General features: G+C 36.4%; 5 protein-coding genes across 5 annotated transcripts in view; 1 reads left to right on the top strand and 4 right to left on the bottom strand.

Moving 5' to 3' along the window:
* The window catches only part of LOC129564665 (FMRFamide peptide receptor frpr-18-like), a 212,301-nt gene extending 204,928 nt beyond the window's left edge, over window positions 1–7,373 (bottom strand). The window contains exon 1 of the mRNA XM_055438822.1: window positions 6,992–7,373. The gene's annotated coding sequence lies outside the window, so the exon portion shown is untranslated. The remainder of the gene's footprint in view (window positions 1–6,991) is intronic.
* Window positions 2,254–16,127, top strand: LOC129564666 (mucin-2-like). The gene is made up of 5 exons (XM_055438825.1): window positions 2,254–2,694; window positions 13,239–14,143; window positions 14,926–15,496; window positions 15,584–15,731; window positions 15,806–16,127. Exons 1-5 carry the CDS (start codon window positions 2,632–2,634, stop codon window positions 15,874–15,876), a joined length of 1,758 nt encoding a protein of 585 aa, XP_055294800.1. The 5' UTR covers window positions 2,254–2,631; the 3' UTR covers window positions 15,877–16,127.
* Window positions 16,128–16,151: 24 nt separating this feature from the next.
* On the bottom strand, window positions 16,152–18,919 carry LOC129564668 (putative uncharacterized protein DDB_G0287265). The gene is made up of 2 exons (XM_055438831.1): window positions 18,813–18,919; window positions 16,152–18,701 (listed from the first exon to the last, which is right to left on the bottom strand). The coding sequence occupies exons 1-2, from the start codon at window positions 18,852–18,854 to the stop codon at window positions 17,160–17,162; spliced, it is 1,584 nt and encodes a 527-aa protein (XP_055294806.1). The 5' UTR covers window positions 18,855–18,919; the 3' UTR covers window positions 16,152–17,159.
* A 1,569-nt stretch (window positions 18,920–20,488) lies between these two features.
* LOC129564681 (thioredoxin-2-like) lies at window positions 20,489–22,344 on the bottom strand. The gene is made up of 3 exons (XM_055438847.1): window positions 22,185–22,344; window positions 21,090–21,236; window positions 20,489–20,990 (listed from the first exon to the last, which is right to left on the bottom strand). Exons 1-3 carry the CDS (start codon window positions 22,206–22,208, stop codon window positions 20,838–20,840), a joined length of 324 nt encoding a protein of 107 aa, XP_055294822.1. The 5' UTR covers window positions 22,209–22,344; the 3' UTR covers window positions 20,489–20,837.
* Window positions 22,345–24,457: 2,113 nt separating this feature from the next.
* Window positions 24,458–25,164, bottom strand: LOC129564679 (thioredoxin-like). Its single transcript, XM_055438845.1, has 3 exons — window positions 25,022–25,164; window positions 24,751–24,894; window positions 24,458–24,677 (listed from the first exon to the last, which is right to left on the bottom strand). Exons 1-3 carry the CDS (start codon window positions 25,100–25,102, stop codon window positions 24,525–24,527), a joined length of 378 nt encoding a protein of 125 aa, XP_055294820.1. The 5' UTR covers window positions 25,103–25,164; the 3' UTR covers window positions 24,458–24,524.
* Window positions 25,165–25,781: the final 617 nt, after the last annotated feature.

Here is a 25,781-nt window from a genome sequence, read left to right as displayed (position 1 = left end):
GTCCACAAATAACTCCGCGATTTGCATAGCATTGAGAGGCGAATAAACTTTTAATAAACATCACATACATATAGACGACAGCATATAGAATACTATCTGCGAAAGCTTTTTGTGTTTGATTATTTGGCCATGGCGTTTTTTTCTGCGTTTACTGACAACAAAAGAAGAGGCATCCAAACAAAATCCAGTTTAAGAACAAACTTCACCCGCAACAACAAAGACGCAATAAAACATTTAACAAATTTTTCGCCAAAATTGTGCATGTGCCCAAAATAATGCAATAAATCATTCGGTGTAAGCCTTCAACAAGCGCGAACCAAATTTCAAAAAGAAAAAAACCCAGAATTTCTGTGCATCTTGAGCGCACAACCACATGCCACGATGAAAGCGTAAGCCAGCAAAAACTTTGTTTGAATGCATCATTTCTGAGTCATCAATCTGCACGTTTTTGTCTCTGTTTATCGATAATTTGCGCGGCAAAATATCGATTCAAGTCGCAAAAGTCCCTTCAAAACCACTGCAGACATGAAATTTCATGAGAAATTGCGCGGTTTCGGGTACTAAGTCAATGACTGCGCTCACACTTCCTTAAGGAGATAAAAACAACATTCCTAATGGTAAATAGCCACTTTCATTCAGTGCGCAACATTCAATCATATTCAATTTTGACTGCTTCTTAATGGGTTTTTGTCTGGAATTCCAAGCTATGAAACAGACATTTGCAGCATTCTCGTCCCGATTTTTCCGATGACTTTCAACAATACTCCGGAATTCAGGCTTTAGAGAGAAAATCGAAAAGGAAATCTCAATGAAAACCGTTGTCTCAAATGAAAACATTGCTAATTGAGAGAAATCCCGCCAACGGAACACAACCGTACCCTCAAGAAAATTCAATTAGACTATGTCTTGCTGTAAATCACTTGTGATTTTCAAATGTAAGATTTTAATTCCACGATAAGAATATAATTATACGTTCAATACATCCATGCGGACCCGCATAAGCCGCATTATTGTAATGTAATTTTCTGGCGGCTGGTGAGACAGAATCGAATTAGTTCGGATCAGAAGTATAATTACGGCAATGACGACAACACACTATCAAATACTAGCGGCGTACGATTTCTAATTGTCTGAACATTTCGTTGATTGCCAGTAATAATTGAATCTGTGAATGGCGACGACGGTAATGAGGCAGCTACCGCAATTATAACCTTTCATTACATGCGATTAAAAATGCAATAAAATTAATCAATCTCAAAATACGTTCATCAAGTGCATTTTTCGACTCAATTTCCCTCAATGCCTATTGAAATTGGCATCATTTGAGCAAAGAAGAAAAAAACTTGAAGAAATGATGAAAAGCAACGAGATCTTCTGATTTTAATAAACGGTGATTTCATCGGCATAAGTGCGCAGTTGTGTGTTCTCATTCCGATCGTATCGAGCTGTGATTGTGTCTAAAATTAACGTTATTTTTATGTAAATAGTTGTTTTGGTCCGGTGTGTGTTTTTGTTGTGCCGTTTGATTTTATTTGTTTTGTGCTAATCTCCAAACTGCACTTGATATCAATTTTCTAAAGAGGTGAATAATCGATGTGGATTCCATCCGTTGAAATGAAAGAAGAACCGACGAACGCGAATCACGATCAAATAAAATGTCATTAAATGGCTAATTTATTCAAATGAGAAATTGAAACGAAACCAGTAACCGGAGTGCGAAGTAAGAGACCAAGCTCGTACACGGCAGGGCAAAAGAAGACAGAAATATAATTTGCTGTTGCTTCTGCACTAGATTATTCCGTTCAATACCGGCCGATTGGTATGAGTGATCATCATCAGGTTTGCGACGCGTTTGATTTTTTTTCTCATCTTTCTTTCTATTTATCTTTCTTCGTTGCCGTTGAGCTCTCAATCTGGAATACCTGTATATACATATATATTGAATTGTACATCGAAACAAAAGAGAAAAAAAAACACGTCAATCATGAAAGAAAACAAAATACAGCAAAAAGAACACACGATAAAAGTGTCGCGTCGTGCAAGTTCTTCTTCGTGTATGGCATAGAATGAAATGGAAAGAAAAATAAAAACACAGCAGAAAAGAATATGCGCGACACACAAACAGTGATCACTCAAACACCACAACAAAGCGTGCCACAGACTTGATTCTTATGTCTGAATATAGAAGAGAAGAAAAAATGCCAATGACAACGCCAAGAATTCGATGCCAAGCCAATATTTGGCTTTGAATAAGTAGTTGGATCGAACTACTTAATAAGTGAAGACGTGCTAAATAGAAGGAATCAAACGAACGAACCATAGCATCGAGTCGCGGCTCTCTTTGTTCCAATTATTTTTTTGTCATTTACGCGGCGGGACATTTTATTTTGATTTTTTTAGGAGATTTCGTCAAACAAATAAAAAAGAAATCGGTGCTCTGTGATAATTATCGAAAAATTTGTGCCATTGCTTGAGATTGATTTTTGTCTTTGTAGTTAATTTTTTTTATTGGAATTTTTCGCATTTTCAAAACAAAAAAACCACTCGCTCGTCAGAAGAATAAAACGGAAAAAAAATCAACGAAACGAAACACATAGGCAACGAGGTCGCATTCAACAAATAACGGCAAACATGTTGTTACGTGCTCATAAAAGTGGATTTTTATTAATTTTGGCATTTTGTTCGTTTGAAAGAGTAAGTTTACCAACGCAAGAAAAACAACCAAAACACACTTGTTTCAGCTTTGTTTCTATCGTGTGCATTTAAAAACGTGGAAAAATGCGAATAATTCTTTTTTGTTATTGCTGTTGAATGTGTAACATTTCACTTCAAAGTGGATGAAGAAGACTATCGTGCACTTTGATGTGTACGGGAAATGCGAGTTCAAAGACTTGCAAAAAAAAGAAATCGAGAATTTGAATCACAAATAGATGTACACAAAAAACGCAGAAGAAAAAAACTCGTTTGAGAGCAAAAACATGACTCTTATCTTCCAGTCTCGACATCAAAGTGTGTGTATCTGTTTGTGGTGTACAGTGTACATAAGCATGCTCATAAATCAGTAGCCGAAACACCAAACTTCAAATGAATTCATATAACGGAAGATTTGAGTTGGCCTCACCCTCAAAAGTGAACATTCTGCGTGAACCCATAACATACCGTTAATTCTCAGCGATTGGCTCATACGGTTCAAAAATAATACGCAAATTTTTTTTTCGGCCAAACCGACAAAAATCCATTCCCACAATGATCTTATCTAATAATTTATTTGGAATTGTTAAAATGTCAGATCCTATAGAGATGTTCAAATTTTCATTTATTTCTTAATTTTCTCTCTCTCTCTCTCTCTCTCTCCCACACCTGTCCATTGCATTGTGCCTCTTTGAACGGTGATCTTTAACTAATGTCGACGAAGATGAAACAAATTTTTGTGGTTAAAAATGAATTTTTTAAAATTCTACCCCAGGTAAAAATGTCTTGGTGATTCGAATCCAGTTTGTTGTTTCAATGGCAATAATCAAGAAGGTCAACTAGCTCCCGATGACTGAAAATCAACAAATTGGTTTATCTATTTAAACGATAATGAATTGATTCCCATGCACCATTAACCGTGTGTGTGTGTGTGTGTGTGCACGCGCCTGCGGCTCGTTTGCAATGTGCTCTTTCTCGATCAAGATAAAATTAAGAAATAACGAACAAAATTAACGAAACATTCCAATGTCAAAGTGTCGTTATCTCTGTAAATCACAAAATTTAATTTCGCAGGATTTTGTTTGAAACAGTTTCGTTCTATTGACGTCGTTCTTTTTTTTAATTCTCTCCAACGGTGCCTTGGAAATCAATTAAAAAGATTGACATTTTTCATGTGGCTCAGGCGCCATAGATTTAGCCTTTTCATTAGAAAAAAACAATGCATTTTAACACTTTAATTCATGGCTGTCTCATAAAAATCTTGCGCTCACGAGAACAATTATCTATTGACATTGAAATAACCGCGTGGTAAACACTCCTTACTTTGACGCAATTGTTTCAATACACTCTTTTGTGTGTTCGGAACAGCCAATTCGGGTCGTTTTCAAGCATGCGCTAGAACATGTAAATTAATTATTTATTTTGAATTTATTTAGCAATGGGCCTGGGCCCTTTTCTGTCGTTTTTTTGTATGCTGGCGGCAACGAACAATGACATATATTTAAAATAGGTGATAAAATGGAATGTGAGATGGATTTTCTTGAGCAAATTTTGTGCGACGAGAGGAAGAGAGAAGTCAAATTTAAATGAGAAAATTCATTTTGTCTGTGAACGTGAATTGTGAAGACAACGAGCGAGCGAGCGAGCAAGAGAAAGAGAGTATACATCATCGGCGTGCCATGTTTTATTACCAGCTCTTTTTCGGTTTAACAACATCAAGTTTTCGGTTTTATTATTCTGTATCGCCTCTTTTAAGAGGAAAAACTCTCATTTCGCTTTTCATAATACATTCTTTATTAAATTAAACAATATAATGTAAAATATTATATGCACCCATGCTAGCGGCTTCAAAACCAACACATACACACACACACACAACTTGCCTCCATCATTAAGTGTGACATCGAGGGAGAGCGAATGCGAGGCTGGTGTGAATAGACTGCGGTAGACTGCGATAGAATGAGCGCGAGTATATTTTTTTTATTGCGCATATATTTATCCGAAGACATATCAGCGACAAACAGGTCGACAAAGGAGTCGAAAAATCCACGTTCAGTTTCATTCACTCGCTCGCTCGCTCACATTTCAGATCTTTTCTCGTACATTTTTCTGTTTTGTTCTCTTCCAACAACATGACAAAGAAATATTATGAAGAGCCGGCTGAGATAACGTCTCGTGATACAAATTGTATTATGTCTCTTAAAAAATTTAGGCAACCAAGAAAAAAAAAGAAACGCCAAGCAACAAAACGGAAACGAACGGCTAAATGTATATGTGCTGTTTAAGAAATTATTTGCCTGTAGATTTTTCTTTCTCTTTCATTTGATTACCTTGCACATTGCATTGCTGGCTGTTGGTGGGTGAAATTCGCATCACGACGACAACATTTCATATTCTCTGGAGATGCTCTAAATCCAAAGACAAAAGCATACACACAAATTTTTGGTGGTATTCCTTGTTGGGCCCATTGTCTTTTTGGGAACATGGGAAATTAGCAAAAATTGTATTCAAAATACGCGACATGAAACCTTAACCGAAATATTATAAAAGCAGATGTTCGTAAAACATTACAAAATTATTTGTAGCCTCCTCTTGTTATGAAAAAATTCTCTTGACAAAAAATTTCCCGTTCGCATCGTGCTTAACCCTCTAATGCATACAACCGCCTCTAGACGGGCAACATTTGAACGCCTGTAGAACGTAAACCGTACATCAGATCACATTGCTATGAAGAGAATTTTTATTCGTCATTGTTCTCTCTTCATTTTTGTCTTTGGCAATATTTGTCTATGTAGTGTTATTGTAAAGTTATAAACAAAAAAGTGTGCAAAAACATAAATTTGACAAAATAAATTATTCGAACTCCAAATTAGGCAAATTTTAGACACTCTTAAACGATGGATTTGATTGTTCTCTGATTTATGTCAAGTACCAGTACTCCCAGCCCTGGGAAAAATTAATGTATTAGAGGGTTAAGCTTTTCACTTGCAGTTAATTCACTTATTAGTGCTGAACTAACACAATCAAATTGCGTACGCAGCATATTTTCATGGCGTTTTTTTGGTTTTATTTCCTTCAAAAGAATCCTTAAAACGAGATCAAATTGTGTGTTCCACATTTTTGCTTTTGCATAATTCTAACCGCCAAAGAAATTACAAACACTATTACATTTTTTCGGATTGCCATAAAATGTGCTTCCGAATAGAAAAATAGAGCTATTTAGAACCGGGCTTGCTTCATAAGCATGCAGAAAAGGCAACGATCAATTTAGGTAACCTCATTGGTTGTGGCCATTCCTGTACTTCACTGTCATCCATCGACTTCTCCTCATTTCACTCTCTTTGACTCTCTCTCTCTCGTTCTTCGTCTCTTTCTCTGTGAAAAGTTTCGTGTTAGGGCAAAATCCGCATCGATCCGACAGACAACGATGCGGAAAAGCGCTAAAAGCCATCAATATTGTATGTATGCATCAAAATCGTAGACAAACTGAGTGTATTTTGTTTCAGCTTGCGTTCTTTTGGCGAACCGACGTTCCATCATCATTGCGAAACCGTCGTCAACCAAAGAGGAAAAAACGACCCATTTTTGCCACATATGAGAAAAGTTTAAGAGATTTTCGTTATTACTGCTCTTTTTCCGGTCGGATATTTACACACTTTGTCGTTTATATACATTGCTTAAAATGATGCTGGTCTCTGTTTTCGTCTACTTCACATGCATACGTAGTAGGAATAATGTATGAGTTTTGAGGCAGAAAAACATTTGCAGTGTCAAAAACATTGAACAATTTTGATTTTTCAGGTTTGATAATATTCATAAAGAGAAATGATTAACCCCACAGCAATTTCAACTTCAAAACATTCTTCATGTTCACAAAGGATCGTACATACACGCACACATGGCAAACACCTGAAATAACAATACATGGTTTTTTAGGAATTGCTCCCATTTTGCCGAATGAAAATGAGTTTCGCATTCATTTTTGTGTTGTGCGCCAACGAAACAGCAACTTGACGAACAACATTTTTATCGCTTGCGTATGATTTTGATGGAAAAAGTTTGGGTCGCAGCTGGATGTTTTCTTTTTCGTGTAAATTTTAATGACGAGAATATTTCAACAAACGCTCTTTTGAAGCGGAATAAAATCACACCGAGTTTTTATCAAATTACATGCAGAAATCACGAAAGTATCTTTTGTGGGAATGTGGCGTGCAATCAATTTTCATGATCTGATTCGTTGAGTAAATTAATAAAATTATCGAAAGTTCGCAGTGAATCTTATTAAACACTTTACTTACACCTGGTTGTTCGGGTGAAGAGTAAGAATTCCAAGCAGCGAATTAAATAAATGAGAACAAATTAAAATTAGCCGCTGTTTTTTCTCTGGAAGATTATTTATATCCAATCAGTTGTTACACACACATCATTTTCAAGTATCACTTTAATTTCTCAATTAAAACCCACTAATACCGAATGACACAATCGTATCGTACAAAAGACACAAATTATTACATAAAGCACTCGCTTTGAAGAACCAATAAAACTTGAAGAACCAATAAAATTGGCGAAATGTTAAATGTCACTTTCAAACCCAGAGAGAGAAATAATACACCGTGTTCTATCGGTTTAACTTATTTAACGCGTGTGAACTAGATTCGCGCACTGGGAACGATCGCCGCAGTTAAAATACGACTGAAACACTCGAAACAGACAAGAGATCAACTGATCGATGCGAAAAATATATGGCAAAAAAAGGTAAAAAAAATAAAACAAGAATCGTACAACGAAATCGACAGCAGAGCAGAGCGAAGGCAAGAAAAAAGTGCGGTAAAGCGTAATCAACCGAAAAACAGAGCAAGAGCGACTGATATTTAACTGAGCGATCAAAATAGAGCCACACATCGAAAATGCTCACGTACGAACGAACAAACAAACGAAAAAAAATTGTATTATCCGCTATTATCCCATGCAAAGTGAAAGAAATCTGTACGCATACTGCAGTTCGAACCGAATATCCAAACAAGAAACAAGATAATCGACTTTAACAGCTTGTCATCAATCTAATCATTAAATTGAAGATAATTTACTACGCAAAACGGCTGTTCTCACTGTGCCGATGCAGTGGTCGCACTGTTCTCACTTGTTGTTTGCCTTAGCCGGCCAATGATTGATTTTAGTGTGTCTGTGTGTATGGAGAAGCGGCCAACTAGTTGAATTAAATTTTTTAAAGCGACGTAGTCGCCGACAGTGGTCGCAGCCCAGTAAACACAACGTGTGTGTCTTCGTTGTCGTCGCGATTCATTTCGTCACTTGATTTTCGATGCTTTTGCGAAACCAACCGAAAAAAAGTGAAGTGTGAAGTTTATGTACAAGTTTCCATTTCCAGCGATTCATGTTCATTTTTCATGCGTCGCCCTAGCGATAATCAATTTTACCGTGTTTCCTGAATGTCTTCCTTAATAAACGGCACATGATGACAAGCGCTCGTGATACAAGTTATGCGAAGCAGCAGACTTGACCGTTGTAGGTGTGAGACCACTGATCCAGGCGGCGAATGTGAGCAAGTGTCAGAGATTTGAATGTGACAGCAAAGCCAATTTACGAACAAAATCTGATTGATTTTAATGGATGCAATGTGAGATCCCTCTCCCTCTCTCTCTCTTTCGTCCGCTCTGCTCCGCTCTCCTTCCGTTCATTATTCAATCAAATCTTGTCATCTTATTTCGAGTTCAATCCAATTTACCGTCTTTGGACGAATTTATAGCAAGACGAAGAAAAAAGTCTTGCTAGCAAATGGTACACTTGAGGTATAAATAGCCTTTAAATGTCAGTAACGAGCAAAAGTGTCGAAATAGTCTAACATACACACGCTGAACTGTGGAAAAAAATAAAATGAACTTATTGTGTAATGAGTGGCCGTATCCATTCCCGTTTTTTTGCGAATGTGATCAAATGCCGGACCGCAAAACGTTCTTAAAATTGCACCATATGCACTTCAATTCCATTCTTTGTACATTGAACGTTACATCGAGTGTAATACGAATGAACGCGCCTGCCACACTCATATGTATATGAATCACTTGTGCTATGCATTTTGTAGACATTCAATTCGCATAAAAGCCACTCGCCACACACAGTAATTGGGCACTTTATTTCCAAATAAACGACCCAATCGACCAATGACTTTTCATCAGTAAATGTCTGCCTCTCTTTAGCACTACATGAAATGTAGAGCTACTAATCTGTTCTTTTTTTTCCTAGATACTTTTTGAGTGTTGAAACAAATTATGGTGAATTTGAATTTTATGCTCATATTTTTTTATTTAATTTAAAACAGTGGCAGTAACGACAAATAGGTGCATAATATCTCAAAGCTCCAATCAAATTTTTATTATCAAATGTTGTTTAAAAATTACATTAATTTTTCGTATTATATTTTCTGAACAGAATTAAAGTGATTTTGGATTCTATGCTCATATTATTTATTTAATTTAAACCAAAGGCAGTATATTTCTAAAAAGAAATTAAACCAAGATCTTGTTATTCATTTTGCAAATGAATATATTTCTTCAAAGTTACTTTGATGAAATACATTTCATGTAGTACGCCAAAAAATAGTTTGTTGTGAAACAACAAAATAGATTAAGTAACTAAAAACTCAAGAACGCAAAGCGGAGCGAAGCGAAGCTCTGCGGTCTTGTTTCTCATTGCTTCCACGGCTTTTTGTAAAATGTGCGAAAAGTGATTAACTCGAGTGTGCGCGCATTCAAGAGCTCGTCAATCACGTGAGCGGTTTTTCATCGATTCTCAATTTGGTGGGCTCAAATCAAAACGGTTTAATAATAATTTCACAGTAATGAATGTGAGTTGGGAAATCCCACAGTACGCACCAAATTGTAGTCACAAATTCATAGAATTCGAACACAGCATACTGATCACCGTGTAAATAATTATGACAATTTCGTTGTGCGTCGTTGTTTTTTTTCGCTCTCGCTGCATCGCAATTTAAATTGAAGTTATGGTCAGTGGCTGTTACAATATAGTTACAATATATGTGTGTGTGAACAATGTTCATCGAAAGGTATTTCAATCGCAGGCGAAAATTGAAAAATAAAATGAAATCCGAGATGAATGAATGGGAAAACTGGTACAACTTTGCGAGAGATGGAAAACGAGAAACATTTTTTTCATTATTTCGAATAATATTTACATGGAATTTTGCACATTGTATTGTATGCATATAATATGTATGGCGTTTTAATTTTTGAATTCTGTCAGCTCTCAGTGCGCGCTCACGCACACAGTTTATCTTGTGTTGAGCGACCGACAGACACTTGAGTTTACTTTTTTTTTCATTCTGGAAAATAATAAATAAATTGGTTACTGAACGATGAAACTTTCCACGTGCGTTCCACTGATTTTCGATCGTATGGCATAGCATGCCCATGCGGCTCGTAATAAAAATAAAGCACATGCAGTTCAATCCATCAATCAATCGCAGGTGACAACTGCCTGTCATGTTTCGTTAATAAATATATGTTTGTTGCCGTTGCTGCTGCTGTGGCAGTTACCACTAAACACAGTACAGGCATTGGGAGAACGTATGCATACGCAATTCATCGTCGAAGTGCACACGGGCAATTTTTCACTAAATTAATTTTACTTCATTCGCATCGACACTCAAAAAATATTTCCTTTTTTTCGTTTTGTTGCGTTTCACACAAATATTTACATTGTCCAATCAATTTTCTTCACGCATTGGTGAAACAAACTGATTGCATTCGAACAACAGCAACAAAAAACAGAGCATTCAATCAATGTTCGAACAGAATGTTTTCGATAAATCGAACACGTTCTCATTATTTTGTTCATTTCTCGTCGATTTTACTTCGTCAAAAGTAAAACTGATAGAAAGTTTTATAAAACATCAATATTATCAAATGAGAAAAAGGGGATTTTTGCTTCAAAAACCATCTGCACTGAGAAATGTTGTGAAAAAATTCATCTGGCCCCAGATATCGAATAGTACGAAAAAGTTGATTGAGTTTATGTTTTGTGCCTTTGGCGTTTGCATTGGAAACGAATATACAAATGCACACAACAAACAGATTCACCAATCCGTGGGCGGGAAAAAATCTTAACGTTGATCGACTTTCGCCGTAGGTTTTCATCATCGTGTTCATTTGTTTGTTCTTCATGTTTTATTCATTTTCTCATCATTTTCTCTTCATTTTTTCCATTTCCTCATCAGTTTTTCTGCTGGTCTAGATATTTTAAACACAATCTCAGGCACAAGTGCCAACTAAAAAAAGTGGCAACACATTTTTGCCTTATTATCTTCGTTCGCAAACTGCGTGCGAACCTTCTCTGCTCAGGATGCTGTCTCTATCATTCTATCAAACATTGCAAACGATATGTTTTCTCTCTTTCAATTTCTTCTCCTCTTTTTCTTTGTTTCTGAAAGAGCAGCTTTTACTTCAATTTCGTGCGGATATTGTTCCTTTGCCCAGAGATACAGAGCGCAAAGCAGAGATCGAGGGAAAAAGAGAGCGATACGTCAACATCATATCGAAATGATTATTTCAGACTTTTACTCGAACTCTACACACGTGCACTCTCAGTCGTCAATTTAAGTTATCGGTCGTTTCGACAACTTTCCGCATTCACTTTATCGCGCCGTGCATTTTGTGCTCGCCGTTTTTTTTCTTTTTTTTCTTTTTTGCTCATCGCTCTTCCTTCGTTTAAAATCTCCTTTGATGTGTTTGAAATCAGGTTTCCACATATCAACGTCAACGAGCTTTATCGTACGACAAAAAGAAACGTTTTTTTTCTGTGCTTGTGTGAACACTTGGCGATTTTCTCAGAGTTTCATTCTAACCATTTTCATTTTGCTTTCGCCTGTCAAACGCTTACTTTTTTACCTTCTATCCCAGTGTCACTGATGTGGTCGAAGCCGAAGGAAAGAAAACCATTTCAAAAGAAATTCCAATCTCACATTTGTTGACTGATAAAGCAAGTGATGCAGATAAAATTGATATTAAAAAACGACGACAATTTAATAAAAAGGTTTTTTTTGCTGCTTTTAGTATTTTACATATGGCAGTTTCACTTACCATTCATGTGTTATTGGTAAGAGTATGATTGAATGTGATGAAAATAATTGTTATCTCGATCAAACAGATGCGTTTAGTAATTGAACATAATCGATTCGAACGAGGACAAGCCACAAACCTGATCAAAACATGATTGGTCCATTTTTTTACGAGCAGGAAAAACACGACTCTTCATTAATGCAAATTTGTTCAGTGCATAGTGCTGACTATCATTAAATCTGATTCAATAAATCAATATTCAATCTGCATGCAACACTTTCCATTCGTAATTCGAATCGAATTCATTTCATGAAGCTTGAACATTTAACGATTGTTTGTATAAATCAAGTATCGCTTCAATCTTTGACTTTTAATGAATAACGATTTCCATGAAAACATATAATTTATGTGAAAATGGGTAAATGAATCGCGATCATTAGTTTTTCTATTGGAATTAACGAATTTTTGGCATCATTTGCCAAGAACAGAAGTCAGTTGGATTTTGGCAATTTAAAATTCATGGAAATCGATACGAAGTAATCCATCCATTGGATATGAATTGAACATTCTAGCTAGATGCCGATACAATAGTGATGGAAAGAGACGGAAAGAAAGAAAGGAAGAGGGAGAGAAAGATAGAAAGATAGAGAGAACGTGAAAAAGAGAGAGAACTATCAAATATGGATATTTGGCTTAAACTGTAAATGTTATCCGAAGAATTTAATCGAATGGCTTTTTATCCCCCAATTCACACAAGCAAGTGTGCAAGCACGATTTCAAATATTCCCATGCACTTGGAAATGCTGCTCTGCATCATTATCAGCACCGTTGCTTTTCTTTCTCTTTGGCTCTCTTTCACTTCGTTTTCGTTTCATTTACTTTCTGCATTTTGCACACAATCACACTGCTCATAACACAGTTCATTTTGAGCAGACAGAATCCAAAGAGACCAGCTCTCGTGTTTGGTTTGGTAGAGTAATTTATATTGATAGTGTCATTAAGCAAATGATATCCATTAAGCAAATAATCTATTATACGATTGTTATTATTTTGTGTAGTTTGTGTTTGCATTTCGATAAAACCCGATATGTGCACTACTCTGGCTCGTTCTTTCTTTCATTTGCTTACTTGGTCTGGTGTATTTTGCACTTAAAACCGGGCACGTTCGGTAGCAGGCAATAGCGACAATTTAATTAATCGGTATAATACATTAAGCTAACGATTTGCATAGAAATGCTGGTATTTATCTTTTGGCAGTGAAAATATTTGTTCATTTGAATAGTGGCGCCATGATGCATAGCATTTATGCTGCTTCGAGCCACTCGCATTTTTCTCGATTCGCAGTTATGTTATACACAGTGGAGAGATAACTTGTGATCATTTGTTTTTAATCTGTATCCAAGCTGTTCACGTACCATTGTAATGAAATGCCCTCTTTGCTCTTTAATTATACAGATATCATCTTCGCCACAGAGGAATCTAAGGCAAAATGCAGCCGCTAGCGATGCAACGCTGCAATTGGCAACGAATCAAACGAGCGTCGCGACAAGACAGTTGACGCGTTTGACTGAAAGCTATCTGCCGGCTGTCATGCAGACCATCGCTTATCACATTGAACTTCTGCAGTATGAACCGGTATTTTCGACAACAATTGAACCACCATTCTCGGGACCGTCAACAACACCGCCAACATTCCCGAACTTGCCAACTTCAAGCTCACCGCATCCGCCAGTCCAACAACCGGTTACATGGTGGACCCCACCCAATACAACGTGGTGGAGCCCACCCAGCACAACGACAATGACAACGAAACCAACCACCACTTCATGGTGGTCCACAACTACTCAAAAGCCAACGACCACTTCGTGGTGGAATCGTCCTCAAAGCTCAATAACCCAAAAACCATCGTATTCATGGATTTATCCAATTACTACAACTACTCAGAAACCGACAACGACCTCTTGGTGGGACGCTCAAACCAGTACAACGACTCAAAAGCCAACCACTAGCTCATGGTGGAATCCTCCAAGCCCAACTACACAAAAACCATCGTACTTGTGGACTTTTCCTACAACAACAACTCAGAAGCCGACAACGACCTCTTGGTGGAACACTCAAACCACTACAACGACTCAAAAGCCAACCACTACTTCATGGTGGAACCATCCAACAACCCAAAAACCAGCATATTCTTGGAGTTTTACACAATCACCGCCAACTTCATCCTGGTTTTCAACTACAACTCAAAAACCCACGACTACATCGTGGTGGAATGCACAAAGTACAACAACAACAACCAAAAAATCTTCGTACTTATGGACCTTCTCATCTTGGCAATCGACCACCACTAGAAAACCATGGTATGCTTCATTTTGAAAAATTTTATTTTAAAAAATCAGCATTGATTCAAATAAGTCATTTTGTCGCATTTTGAAAAATACTAGGGGGAAAGAACTATTGGTATATTTACTTTATTGACACGTATTGACAAATATTCACAGGCATTTGCACTGCGTTCCGTAGTGTTAATGTTGTTGTTTTCTTCTGTTGCTTCGTCTCGTTCGTGGCGAGCACGAATGACAGTTGCAAATACGCACATTTTATTGACCATATTTGCATGCATTCGCAGCTAGTTATTCAGCGCATTGACACGCATTGACACGCATTGATCCAAACTCGGTACACACAAAACAAACTTTTCCAAATTTAAGAAATTTTTTTTCTTGGATACGGAATAAGAACAAAATAGTCTTAATTCTGAAGTCTACCATATAAAATATAAGAAATTAAGAGAAGTTTTTTCCAAATTTAAGAAAAAAAATTTCTTATTCCAAATTTAAGAATTTTTTTTTCTTAAATTTGGAAAAAACTTTCCTTAATTTCTTATATTTTATATGGTAGACTTCAGAATTAAGACTATTTTTTTCTTATTCTACATCCAAGAAAAAAAATCTTAAATTTGGAAAAGTTTGTTTTGTGTGTAGAATATGCGATTATTTACAATATTTATATTTTCATTTACTCAGTTCTTTCCCCCTAGGAAAAATATTCTTCCGAAGTTGAAAAAAATACAATTCAATGTGTTGGTTGCAATACTTCTCGTTCATTATGTTACACGTAAAAAAATTCGGTTTTATTCCAGGCAATCACCAATTCCATTTGATGATTCATCAACGGTGACAACGACAACTCCTCGCCCATCAACAACAACACCATCTTGGTGGCATGCAGAAACGACATCATTCCACAAGCCAGGCTACTTTGCACCCGATCGAGTGAATGAATTCGCACATCCAGTCAGTAATCGTCCAATTAGCAACGGAAATAAAAAACCGGCTTCGTGGAAACCACTTCAGCCGCAAACTGGCGATTTGTCATTTTTGAGCATATCGAATTTCCCGTTCTTCTCACACTTCGTGCAGCCAATTTCAAAATCATTCGTACGAAAACCGGAATATGAGTATTTGCATCAATATCCAGCTGAATTATTGCAAGACATCGAAAATGAAGCGTACGAACGGCCAAAAGGAAACGATCAAGAGGTTGTCAACGAATTTCGGCGTGTTTATGATGATTTCTTTGCACGTGTTCGTGTCTTCTCACCGATTACGGGTAAAAAGCGAGTGCCACCGACCCGGCCCTATGTTCTGTTTTTGATCTTCTACGATTTGTGCAAGCGTGAGGCCAAACGATTGAATTTACAAGAATTTGCGGTATGTTTCACACTCGATTGACTTTGCTTTGATTATTTTGATATACTTAACTTGTTAATTTCTTTCGTTGGGGAAAAACACACACAGGGCTACAGTGAAACCATGTTGCAAAAGCTGCATGAAACATCAAAATATTCTTCGGAACGGCAATTGTACACAATTATGAGTGCGATGCGAGACCAAAACCAAGTCATAGCGCCAGATTTCAATACAAAATTAAATGAAATTTTGGACGGTAAGACCGTAATATTTCAACTGAATTTTTAACACGATTTTATTTAAAACCGATTATTATGCTTCCGTTTTCAGATCTTTCCAATCCAAACAGTGTGACCGCGATGGCACTACACATTTTACCTCCACTGAAATTCGAGCCATAGTTTTATCGATTAACAGTCAAATAGAGTAAAACAAAAGAGAAGAGAGTAAATCGATTTTATAGATTTAAGGAAATTTTGTAACTAAATACCCTTCTCCCCCAATTTCAATTTGAACAATCCATAGTTCTCAAAGAATTTGAATCAATCCAATGCTCGTGTGTCCGTTTCGTGTGTTGTGAGATAGGTAAACAGCTCTGGTAATTCAACAACGAATTTAAATAATTAATAAAATTAGATTTAGGAAAACAAAAGAATAATGTCTTTGCTTTTATTTTCAGCCTTAAAAACTATATCCGCTTATCAATAATTTATGAGTTTAATGACTGTGTCAATATTTATGCCTGTGTCATGCTAATTTTGGTATCATTATTTACACGATTAGACAATCAAAATTCCATTATGAACTCGGCTTTCGTCAGTGGAATACATTTAATTGGTATCATACACAAACCATTTTCAAGTATTCCATTGGTTGAAATCGATGACTTTTTCATTCGTTCAACAATTTACATACACGTGACATCCAGAAACTTGCACGCAGCGCCCGTGTACTTCGTAGTGGAGAAAAAGTGAAGCTTGCTTGTCATCAATATTGATGTTCACGAACATCAAATCGTTTAAGCGTTATTTCGCCCACTTTACGCACTGAAAATATAAAGTTCTTCAATTTCTAGCAAATTTCACATATGAATTCATAAACACATCGAGAAAACACAACTTTTTTTCACAAAGCAAGATGATTTTTTCGTTGATGGTTGTTCGATCCTGGATCACTAGCGATTCATCGATGATTTGGAACGCATCTTTTTTTTTATCGAAAGTCCAACTGAATACGATGTTTTGTATTGATTAAATAATTCTATTTTGATCACAAAATATTTTTTTATTTTTTTCTTGAGATGGCAATTGTGCGTGCTTTGATGATAAACAACACAAACGATAGCACAAACATTAATGTCTAAATAAATTAAGAAACAACCAGTTGCATTTAATCCTGGATCCTATTGTTTGTCGCCTATAACGAATCACACTACATTCAAAGCTGATTTTCGAACATTTCTTTTCTCAATTTATACCTAAAAATCACAGTTGAGATTTTATTTTAAATAAAATCCCATTGCACAAATGCACGAAATTCTCGAAGAATGGCCGTTACCCACATTTTGATGTCCGTGAACATCAATATTGGTGACCAGCAAGCTTCACTTTTTTTCCACTACGAAGTACACGGGCGCTGCGTGTACAAAACACGCTTGTATGGTGGATGTCGCGTGTATGACAATTTATGCATCCTCATTTTGATTGTTATTATGCTGAGCATTCAAGTAATTCGGTATTCCACTGACTGCGCGCCATGTCATACCAATCACTGTGCCAAATATTTCCAAAATCAATACGCCCGCCTTCTCTGAAAAGCTTTTAGCTGGTTCAATGCCGATGTCATCGACATCATTTCCAGTGGTAACATTTTCACTTATTGATGATGCATTTGTTTTAAGCGTTTTACTTGGCACCACTTGAATGTGACTTGAGTTTGACTCGAATAAATTGCCGGCGAAAAATCCACCACCACCACCGCTGCCGTCACCATCCAATATAAGTTTGTCATTCTTCATTGCATGCGAATCCTTGTTGCGTGTGAATTTTGCATTTTCATTCGTTGAAGTGTCAAACTTTGCATGTTCCGTTGAGTTCTGCTGCTGCTGCTGCTGCATATAATTTGAATATTTCAAAAATGCATTTCGAAAAGCATCGGCTGCATCTTCAACACTATGTGCCGTTCGACTGACTGTGTTGACGGTGTTGCGTGGTTTCTTGTCACTGCCAATGTGATCTTCGCCAATGTAATCAACATCCACTATGGTTTGGCTTACGTTCGCTGTATTTGCATTTACTTGCAATGTTGTCATTGTCTCGTTTGTTAGCATATCGTCTGTGACATTGTTTGGCGTAAGTTGGATAAGTGGCAGTGAATAATTGAAATTATCGACACGGTTTTCATTTGGGTCTTTGTTCGCAACGCTTGTGGAATTTGTATGCATATTCGGTGTGATATTATCAAGATTGTCAAAGAAATTAACGCGGAATAACATAGTTTGGCCATCACTTGCATCGCTACTGCTTTCGTCGTCGTTGTCGTCGTCGTTGCTGTTGTCGTCATTGTCACCATGCCTTGCATCGTTCCAATTGAATCGTTCACGTGTCGAATTCCAAGCGCTTACCAGAGGATTTATTAAGTATCGTGCGATGATGTTACCTGATGTTGTTTCATCGTCACTTTCAATTGGATTTGGCGTTGTTGTTATTCGATGGTATCCAAATGCTGCGAAAAGTGAATTTAAATATGTATGCGCCGCATTGTCTCTGTCCTTATTTTCAATTTTGTCAATATTTTTCGACGATTCGTCGGCGTTCGTTGCGTCGGCAAATGCAAAGTCGATGAATTGGCGATTGTCATCGTCGGAAAATCGAATTTCGGCATTTTGTTCCATTGAATCGCTCGACTCGGTCACCACTTCGCCAGGTGGCCGTGTCACTCGAAAATGCAATTCACTTTCATCCTTGATGACATCGCGAATGGTGTCCAAACGGTCTCTGGTATTTTGCAAAAATAATCGAATCAATTGCGAATAAGCCTGCCGACGGCGTTTACGTGGCGATGGGGTTGTTGAATCTTCATGCAAATCGAAGCCAGGAAATGTATCGGGTTTGTCGGCCCGTGAATCGGTTCGTTTTTGTTTACGAAAATCGCTGATATGGCTAGACGATGGCGTGGTTGTCAACAAATTCTTTAAATATTCCGTTGAATCGGCACTTTGAACCCACTACAAATTAAATCAAAATGATTGATTTTTTAAATGATTGAACACATTTGAGAATGATGGTGTGTAAAAACAACAATTTCGTTCCATTCACAACTCAAAAAAACAACTTACACAAAATGCAATCAACCAACAGACCAGAACAAATCGAATCATGATTTTCAGCGCCGAAAATATTCACAATGTTCATTTAATACTTCAGCGAGTCTTTTGTCACAAACTTCTAACCAAATACTGAATTATTAAAAATAATTTCGATTCGATTCTGGTGTCTGATTTTCATTTCAATAACACTGTAACAGTGTCACTTTTGTTTGTTTTTTCGTTCATCGCTCGGTTCGGTCCGTGGAAGTGGAACGATCATTGTCATTTCAAACAATGGCTGATGCGCATACAAATCACAGCCAAATCGCAACAAACGTACGATTCAAACATTATATAATGTATGACATCTTGAGCTCGGGCACGTTTACTTGAAAAAAGCACATCAATCGGACAATATCATGAAAATTTATAATCGAGTCTCGTGTTATCGAAGCACGTACATCAATTTCTCGTTGATGAGCCATCGCAAACGTTTGACTTCGTTCAGTGACCCAGATTTTGTTAAAGGCTTTTGCTTCTTGATTCTGCACTGTTTTTGTGCTATTGCTTCGAAATTATGCATTCAAAACTTGCCATTCAACAATGAAATTTGGTGCAAACAACAAACAAATCGAACGAACTATTTGTCTGATGGTCAAGGTTTTGATTTCAATACCCGAATGCTAAATCCATATTGTGAATTGTTCACACGGGTGTGTCGTTGAAGTGTTTTAGATCATCGAACTCATTCAAAATGCCACTTTTCACTTGAATCACTTCCAATAGATGGCGCATGGTGCGTCGCACCGAGCAAAAAAAAATCATATCAAACAAATAATGTTATCAAACATTCAAATGAATCATTTCTATTTGTTTTTGAGTTGGCATACAGGTGAAACTTCATTTATTTGAACGTTGTTGCTAAATGTATTTTAATCGAACTTCGTTATCGATTGCACAGGCATTTGGTGTGCCCTCCCTTTGCTTTGCTTTGCTTTGAAAAACAACATTTTAATTAGAAATAATGATTTAGTCAGCATTATTCGGTGGTTTGTTTCCTACAAAATTAGCTGGACGGCCATTTCTCAATTGCTGATAACACGATTCGTTGCGATGACCACAACAATGAAAGGAAATGGGCAACGACGCGTTCCCATCGAAAAAAAAGCTATCGGTTTTGGATTGATGGTGTCGCTTACAATATTTCTGTGTATTGTGTGATAAGAATGAACGCTGGATGTGATTATATCAACTTTATTCAGAAAATGACAACTACAGAAAAACAACCATTTGGTTCACGATGCGATCGCGTGCAAGCAATTCTAGCGGCTGTTACATCTTTTCCCGGCCGACCAATCGATACACAGAGATAATGGTATAACATTTACAGCAAATACAGGCAATCGCATGCCCATGAATTGTTTATCGCGGCTTGGTGGCAGTTAAAATGAATTGCAACCTACTGATTTGAATTTGTGGCGTGCACACCTGCACACACCACACCGAATACACGCACACACACACACACACACACTGAGCAAACGTTGAAATTCTAATTATCGTAAAATGCCGTTGCGCTTTTGCTACTATTGATTTTTCCGTCACCCCAGAAATTGACTCATTAATCGAGAAGTGACAGTTTTATAGCGGTTAAAAGTCATTCATCTGTCAGAAATTGAAATAAAACCAAAGAAATACACACCATGTTCCATATGAATATTTTCATCGTATATTTTCAAATAATTGTTTTTTTCTCTCTCATTTTTTATTGTTACATAAAGCATTTACACGAAACTCCAGGCGGTTTGCTTACTCGAAAGGAAAAAAACTATATAATGGTTCTGGGTGGTGACCATACAGATTATTGTTCATTAGCTTGAAGTTCAGTACAACGATGGCAAAATAAAATTCGATGTTTGGAATTAAATTACAATGTGCTTGCTAGTAAATGTAAAATCAAACCATTAGAACTACTTTGTGTATTAAAAACAATTTAAAAAAAAGAAGAAGAAGAATAAGATAGGGGGAGTTAATGGAAAATATTCATTTGGGCGCTTAGTTAAGGTATTGAACGATGGTCTTCTCGAGTTTGTCTGGGTTCGCTCCGGAGAAAACTTCGACTTTCTCGCCCTTCTTCAAGAACACGAATGTTGGCATGCTGGAGATATCGAATCGCATGGCCAAATCCTCGCATTCGTCAACATCGACCTGTGAATGAAATAAAAATGAGCGACAATTTAGCATAACAACAATAACAATAAATGAATTGGAATAGATGAGAAAATGAGTCTAATAACTGCAAATTACCTTAACAACGACGAGATTTGAAGCATATTGTTGGGCCAATTTCTCCAAAACTGGGGCAATCACTTTGCATGGGCCGCACCAAGTGGCAAAGAAGTCAACAACGACCAATTTGTCACCAGCATTCTTGATCTGTTCATCGAAATCAGCCTGAAAAGAGTTTGGAGAGAAAAAAAAACAAAAGTATTGAAACAACAATTCGCACATAAGACGGTCAAATGGCATGAATCATTCATAAAAAAAAATCGCGCTGATTCCTTATTCGAATCATCAGCGAGAGTAGAAATAAATAACAAATGACACAATACACCAACGAATGCACATATTGATTGCGAAATACAACCAAAATGAGTCATTCGCGGAGATTAATTCTGCTAACGGATTTGTTATTGTTGTTGCTGCGTTTAGTATCTATTTTTTCACCTATAAGCATTAATACATGATCAAGATGGAACGAGTTTTCACGAAGCGAGAGAAAAAACCACACAACAACAACTATAAATTATTGATTTGGATTTTAATTCGTAGAATAAATAAAACATTCGTGCTGTTTCAACGCCGCTATATTTGTCCGAATTTGAAATATAACCAATACAACAACAACAATGACAGCAGCAGCAAAAACGCAATTATTTTTTTTCTTCATCACCTTATGTATGAAAACATGGTACAACATTAGATCGCTCTTCACATATTTCTTTAAATAAAAATTCCAAGCAATTTACGATTACGTCATGCATGATACAGCAAGATTTCATTCCAGATAATTTATTTTTTTGCACATTCTCGAAATAAAGAAAATACGTGAAGGATTCCAATTTTTAAAAATTGCGATTCGAAAGAAAGGTATGCGAAATATTGCATGACTTCACTTGATCGAAATGTGTCTTTTTTTTCAACGAAGTGGTCATCGCGCCATATTTAATTTTCGTCGCTACACACATGTTGTTGTTCACAATGACGATGATGATGAAAAAAAAACAATACTATCTGTCTAATTTCACTGAAGGTTAAACTGACTCGTATCAAACTATGCATAAATTACATAGTTTACTTGAAAAATGTCAATGCAAACCATTTTATTTTTCACATACGTACCACACTTTCAACTAAATGAACCATTTTGAGTGATAAGGTTTTGGTTGATTGGGAATTTCCAAAAATTCAAACAAGAAAATAACACGGATAGAGTATTCCTTTGATTTGGAGAAAAAAATGCTTCTCATGCGACCGTGATCAAACACCGACTGATTTTTCCTAACACAATCATTTCGATGGCGACAAGCGGTATGACGCTATTCCAATATGTGTGCTCGTGTGCCCGTGTGCATTTGTCGATGTGCCTATGTATTGGAATTCACAGTCAAACTGTCGTCGTCGCTGTCGACGGCTGGCTGGTGTGTGTTTTTTCCGCGCGCTTCGTTTTTGCTATGCTTGTAGCTCACAACGACATGTCAAAGTGACAGCACGCATTGTGCTGTGTTCACATTTCAAATGATAATATCAGTTATCGTAATATCCAATAATACTGCTTCTTTGTTGAATTTGAATTTTTATTCTTGATTTGTTTGGAGATTTACATTGAGAACGATTCATCGGAATAAACATAGACTGAAATTTTAAGAAATGATTCGCATATTTCATGGTTCATGTTTTTTTTTTCATTTAATCTACTTATTCATGAGGTCATAAGGCAATTGATGGTATTTTTAACCTCACTCAAATTTGAGCTATCATCTAGTCGTACGTTTACATCTTCTTATTGAAGAAAAACTATAGAGAAATTAATGAAATCATAATTCATCATTTGAGGTTACCATAAATCAAACTCGAAATCTTGTTCAGTACAATCATAACTTATTCGAAGTAGTGAAATTTTTTCTTCCAATTTTTGTTATCAACATTTCTTATGAGAATAGTTTTTCAATCGTTTCAATTGAGGATTTCGATTCGAGGTCAACTCTCCAATGAAGAAACAGCTATTTTTAACTCAAAATACCTCATCGTTGTATTTATTTGTTCAATAACCAATACCTTTCTCCATTGGCAACTTAGTTCGCAAATGAAGTCTTGTTTTTGATAATAAGGTCAACACGGATCCTGCCACAAGCGTAGAAATAATCAACGTTCAATGATCCGGGGAAATTTAATTACTTGAACATTTGACTTTGTTTACATTTCCGAAACGATTCGACTCCAACCAATGAACTGAATTCGAAGATTGATATTTGCACTCAATAAAATAATGTGGGACATAGTACGAATGTTCTGTTTTGCTTTATTCATTCATTGTAATTCTTGTATTTCAATATTTGACAGTGATTCATCAATTCATTTTACAATTCAAATGCACATGTGATTCCAATGAGTTAAGTAATTAAAACAGTCTTCACAAGTACCTCGATCGACGGATGAGGACCTCTTCAAACAGGAAAACTTTAGCGTCGGCAAACATTTCCAACAAGCGTCCATGTCTCAAATAGACAAACGTTGGTGAATAGATTATTTTATATCGTTCGGCCAACTCGCTGAAGTTCATGATATTCACCTGAAATGAACCGTAATCAACATAAAAATATTTCTATGTGATTCCATGAAATACCCTTAGCATGACAACATTTGGATATTTGTGCGACATTTGTTCCAAATCTGGCGTAATTTTTTGAGTATGCCCACACCAACTGTAATAAAATTCAATAACGACCAATTTGTTGCCGGCATTTCGGATTTCGTGGTCGAACTGAGGCTGAAATATTTAAACTTATTGTAAATGAAATAATTGAACACTGGCAATTGCTATAACAGAATTAACGTTGATGGTATTTCTCACCACTGATCTAATTTCCCTCCACCAGCTGGCTCTGTTGAGACCAACGCAGAAGCACGACAAAATCAAGCACATTTTCACCACGTACTCAAATTTAATTGTATTTCGATTATTCAACCATTATTATTGCATGGCGACTGAAATGTCCCAGTGAAATGAGAATACATTTGCACTCCACACAATGCGTTACGCTCTTAGGACAGTTCAATTTGCATGCGTTATCTTGCGAATGCGAATTTTGTTTACAATTGATACGATTTCGATTTTCAGCGAAAGTCAACAATATCATATGACTAACAACTGAATCAATCGCTGCATTATTATCAAAGACGTGTAATTGGCATTGGTTTCGAAGATTTAATCATGTTTGACGTAAATCCTAAATATATTCTGACGCAGAATCATATCATTTTCATATTGAAACACATTTTTTGCTTGAAAATTTGAAAATGAATGACTTTATAAGATATACAAAGCAGCAATATACCCAGTTTTTTGTTCGATTAGTTCATCTTGAAAAAGCAAATGAGGTAATAACACAGCATTTGTTTTCATGAATACATATTTATCATTATTTGTGTTGTAAAGAATATTAACAAAAAGCAAAAGTCTTAATTATTTAGTTTCATAATGGTGTGTTCAAGGCGGCGTGATTCGGCACCGAGGAAAGACTCAATAAATTGACCATCTTTCAAGAAAACATATGCTGGCACTGCGGAAATCTTGAATCTTGTACCCAAATCCTTCATTTTCTCAATATCAACCTAAACATTGAACATAAACGAATAAACAGTTTTTAAGACGGTCTGCATTTGGTAGTAGGTCTCTGATAATTACTTTGAATATGGCAACGTTTTCATATAGAACAGCTAGTTTTTCTAAAATTGTTTTCATTGCTATGCATGGTGTTGCCCATTTGACGCAAAATTCCACGACAACCAAACCATTTCCAGCGTTCTTTAGTTGTTCATCAAACTGGGCCTGTGAACGGTAATAAATTGTTAGCTTGATCGGCAAATTTACAAATTTATTGTCAATTTAAACAAAATACGTATTTTTTGTCGTAGAGCTTCCTTGGTTAATCGAAAAAAACAATTCAATCACATACCTCAGTTTCAATAATTTGCAATTTGTTCTCAGCACTTGTCAAGCATAGGTAAGAAACGATCAAGCAAATCACGAATTTCATTTTTACACTTTTAATTGCGCAATTCGAGGCTCATTCAACTTGACACTCGACAGAAATCAGTGCGTTTTTATAGTGAAAAGCCGAATAATGAAATAGAAATAATCTTATCATTGATATCATCATGAAAAGAGCAAAACGAATTATAGTATAGCTAATGTACAGGAACAATGAAATCAAACACGATGCATACTTCATTTTACTTTTCCGTACACACCGTGTCAAGGGAAAGTATAGGAATTGGTCCCGAAAACTTTTTTTCGCAAAATTAGTTTAGATCATCATAAAAACTCATGAAACGCGTAGAAAACCACTTTTTGAGACACTTTTCCGTTCGTGTACCGTCGTCGTTGTCGTTGGTGTTTGTTAACACGATAACTCAAAAAATAATTGAGATAATCAAAATCTGGAAATGCCAAAAGTTTTGCATCCGAAAAACTTAGTTTAAGTTCGTAGATGAGCCATTTTCGATTTGATCCTGGGGTACTTGCACTAAGAAAAACCTCAAAAAATTGACACTTTTGTATGGGAGGTACATGTAAATCGACTCCGATTGGCTTCAAACTTTCTGGGATTTCATTTTTTAGAGAAAAAATAAGATTCTGAAAGTTTCATGTTGATCGCATTTGCAGAAGTTTGATTTTTTGTCCTCAATTTTTGTCGACATTTTCTTGGAAAAAAT

This window comes from Sitodiplosis mosellana, unplaced genomic scaffold (assembly GCF_009176505.1).
Source record: "Sitodiplosis mosellana isolate CC-2019 unplaced genomic scaffold, AAFC_SMos_1.0 Smas_scaffold_1, whole genome shotgun sequence".
Taxonomy (NCBI): domain Eukaryota; kingdom Metazoa; phylum Arthropoda; class Insecta; order Diptera; family Cecidomyiidae; genus Sitodiplosis; species Sitodiplosis mosellana.
The sequence above is the reverse complement of the archived record's forward strand: the minus strand, read 5'-3'. Positions and strand labels throughout refer to the sequence as shown.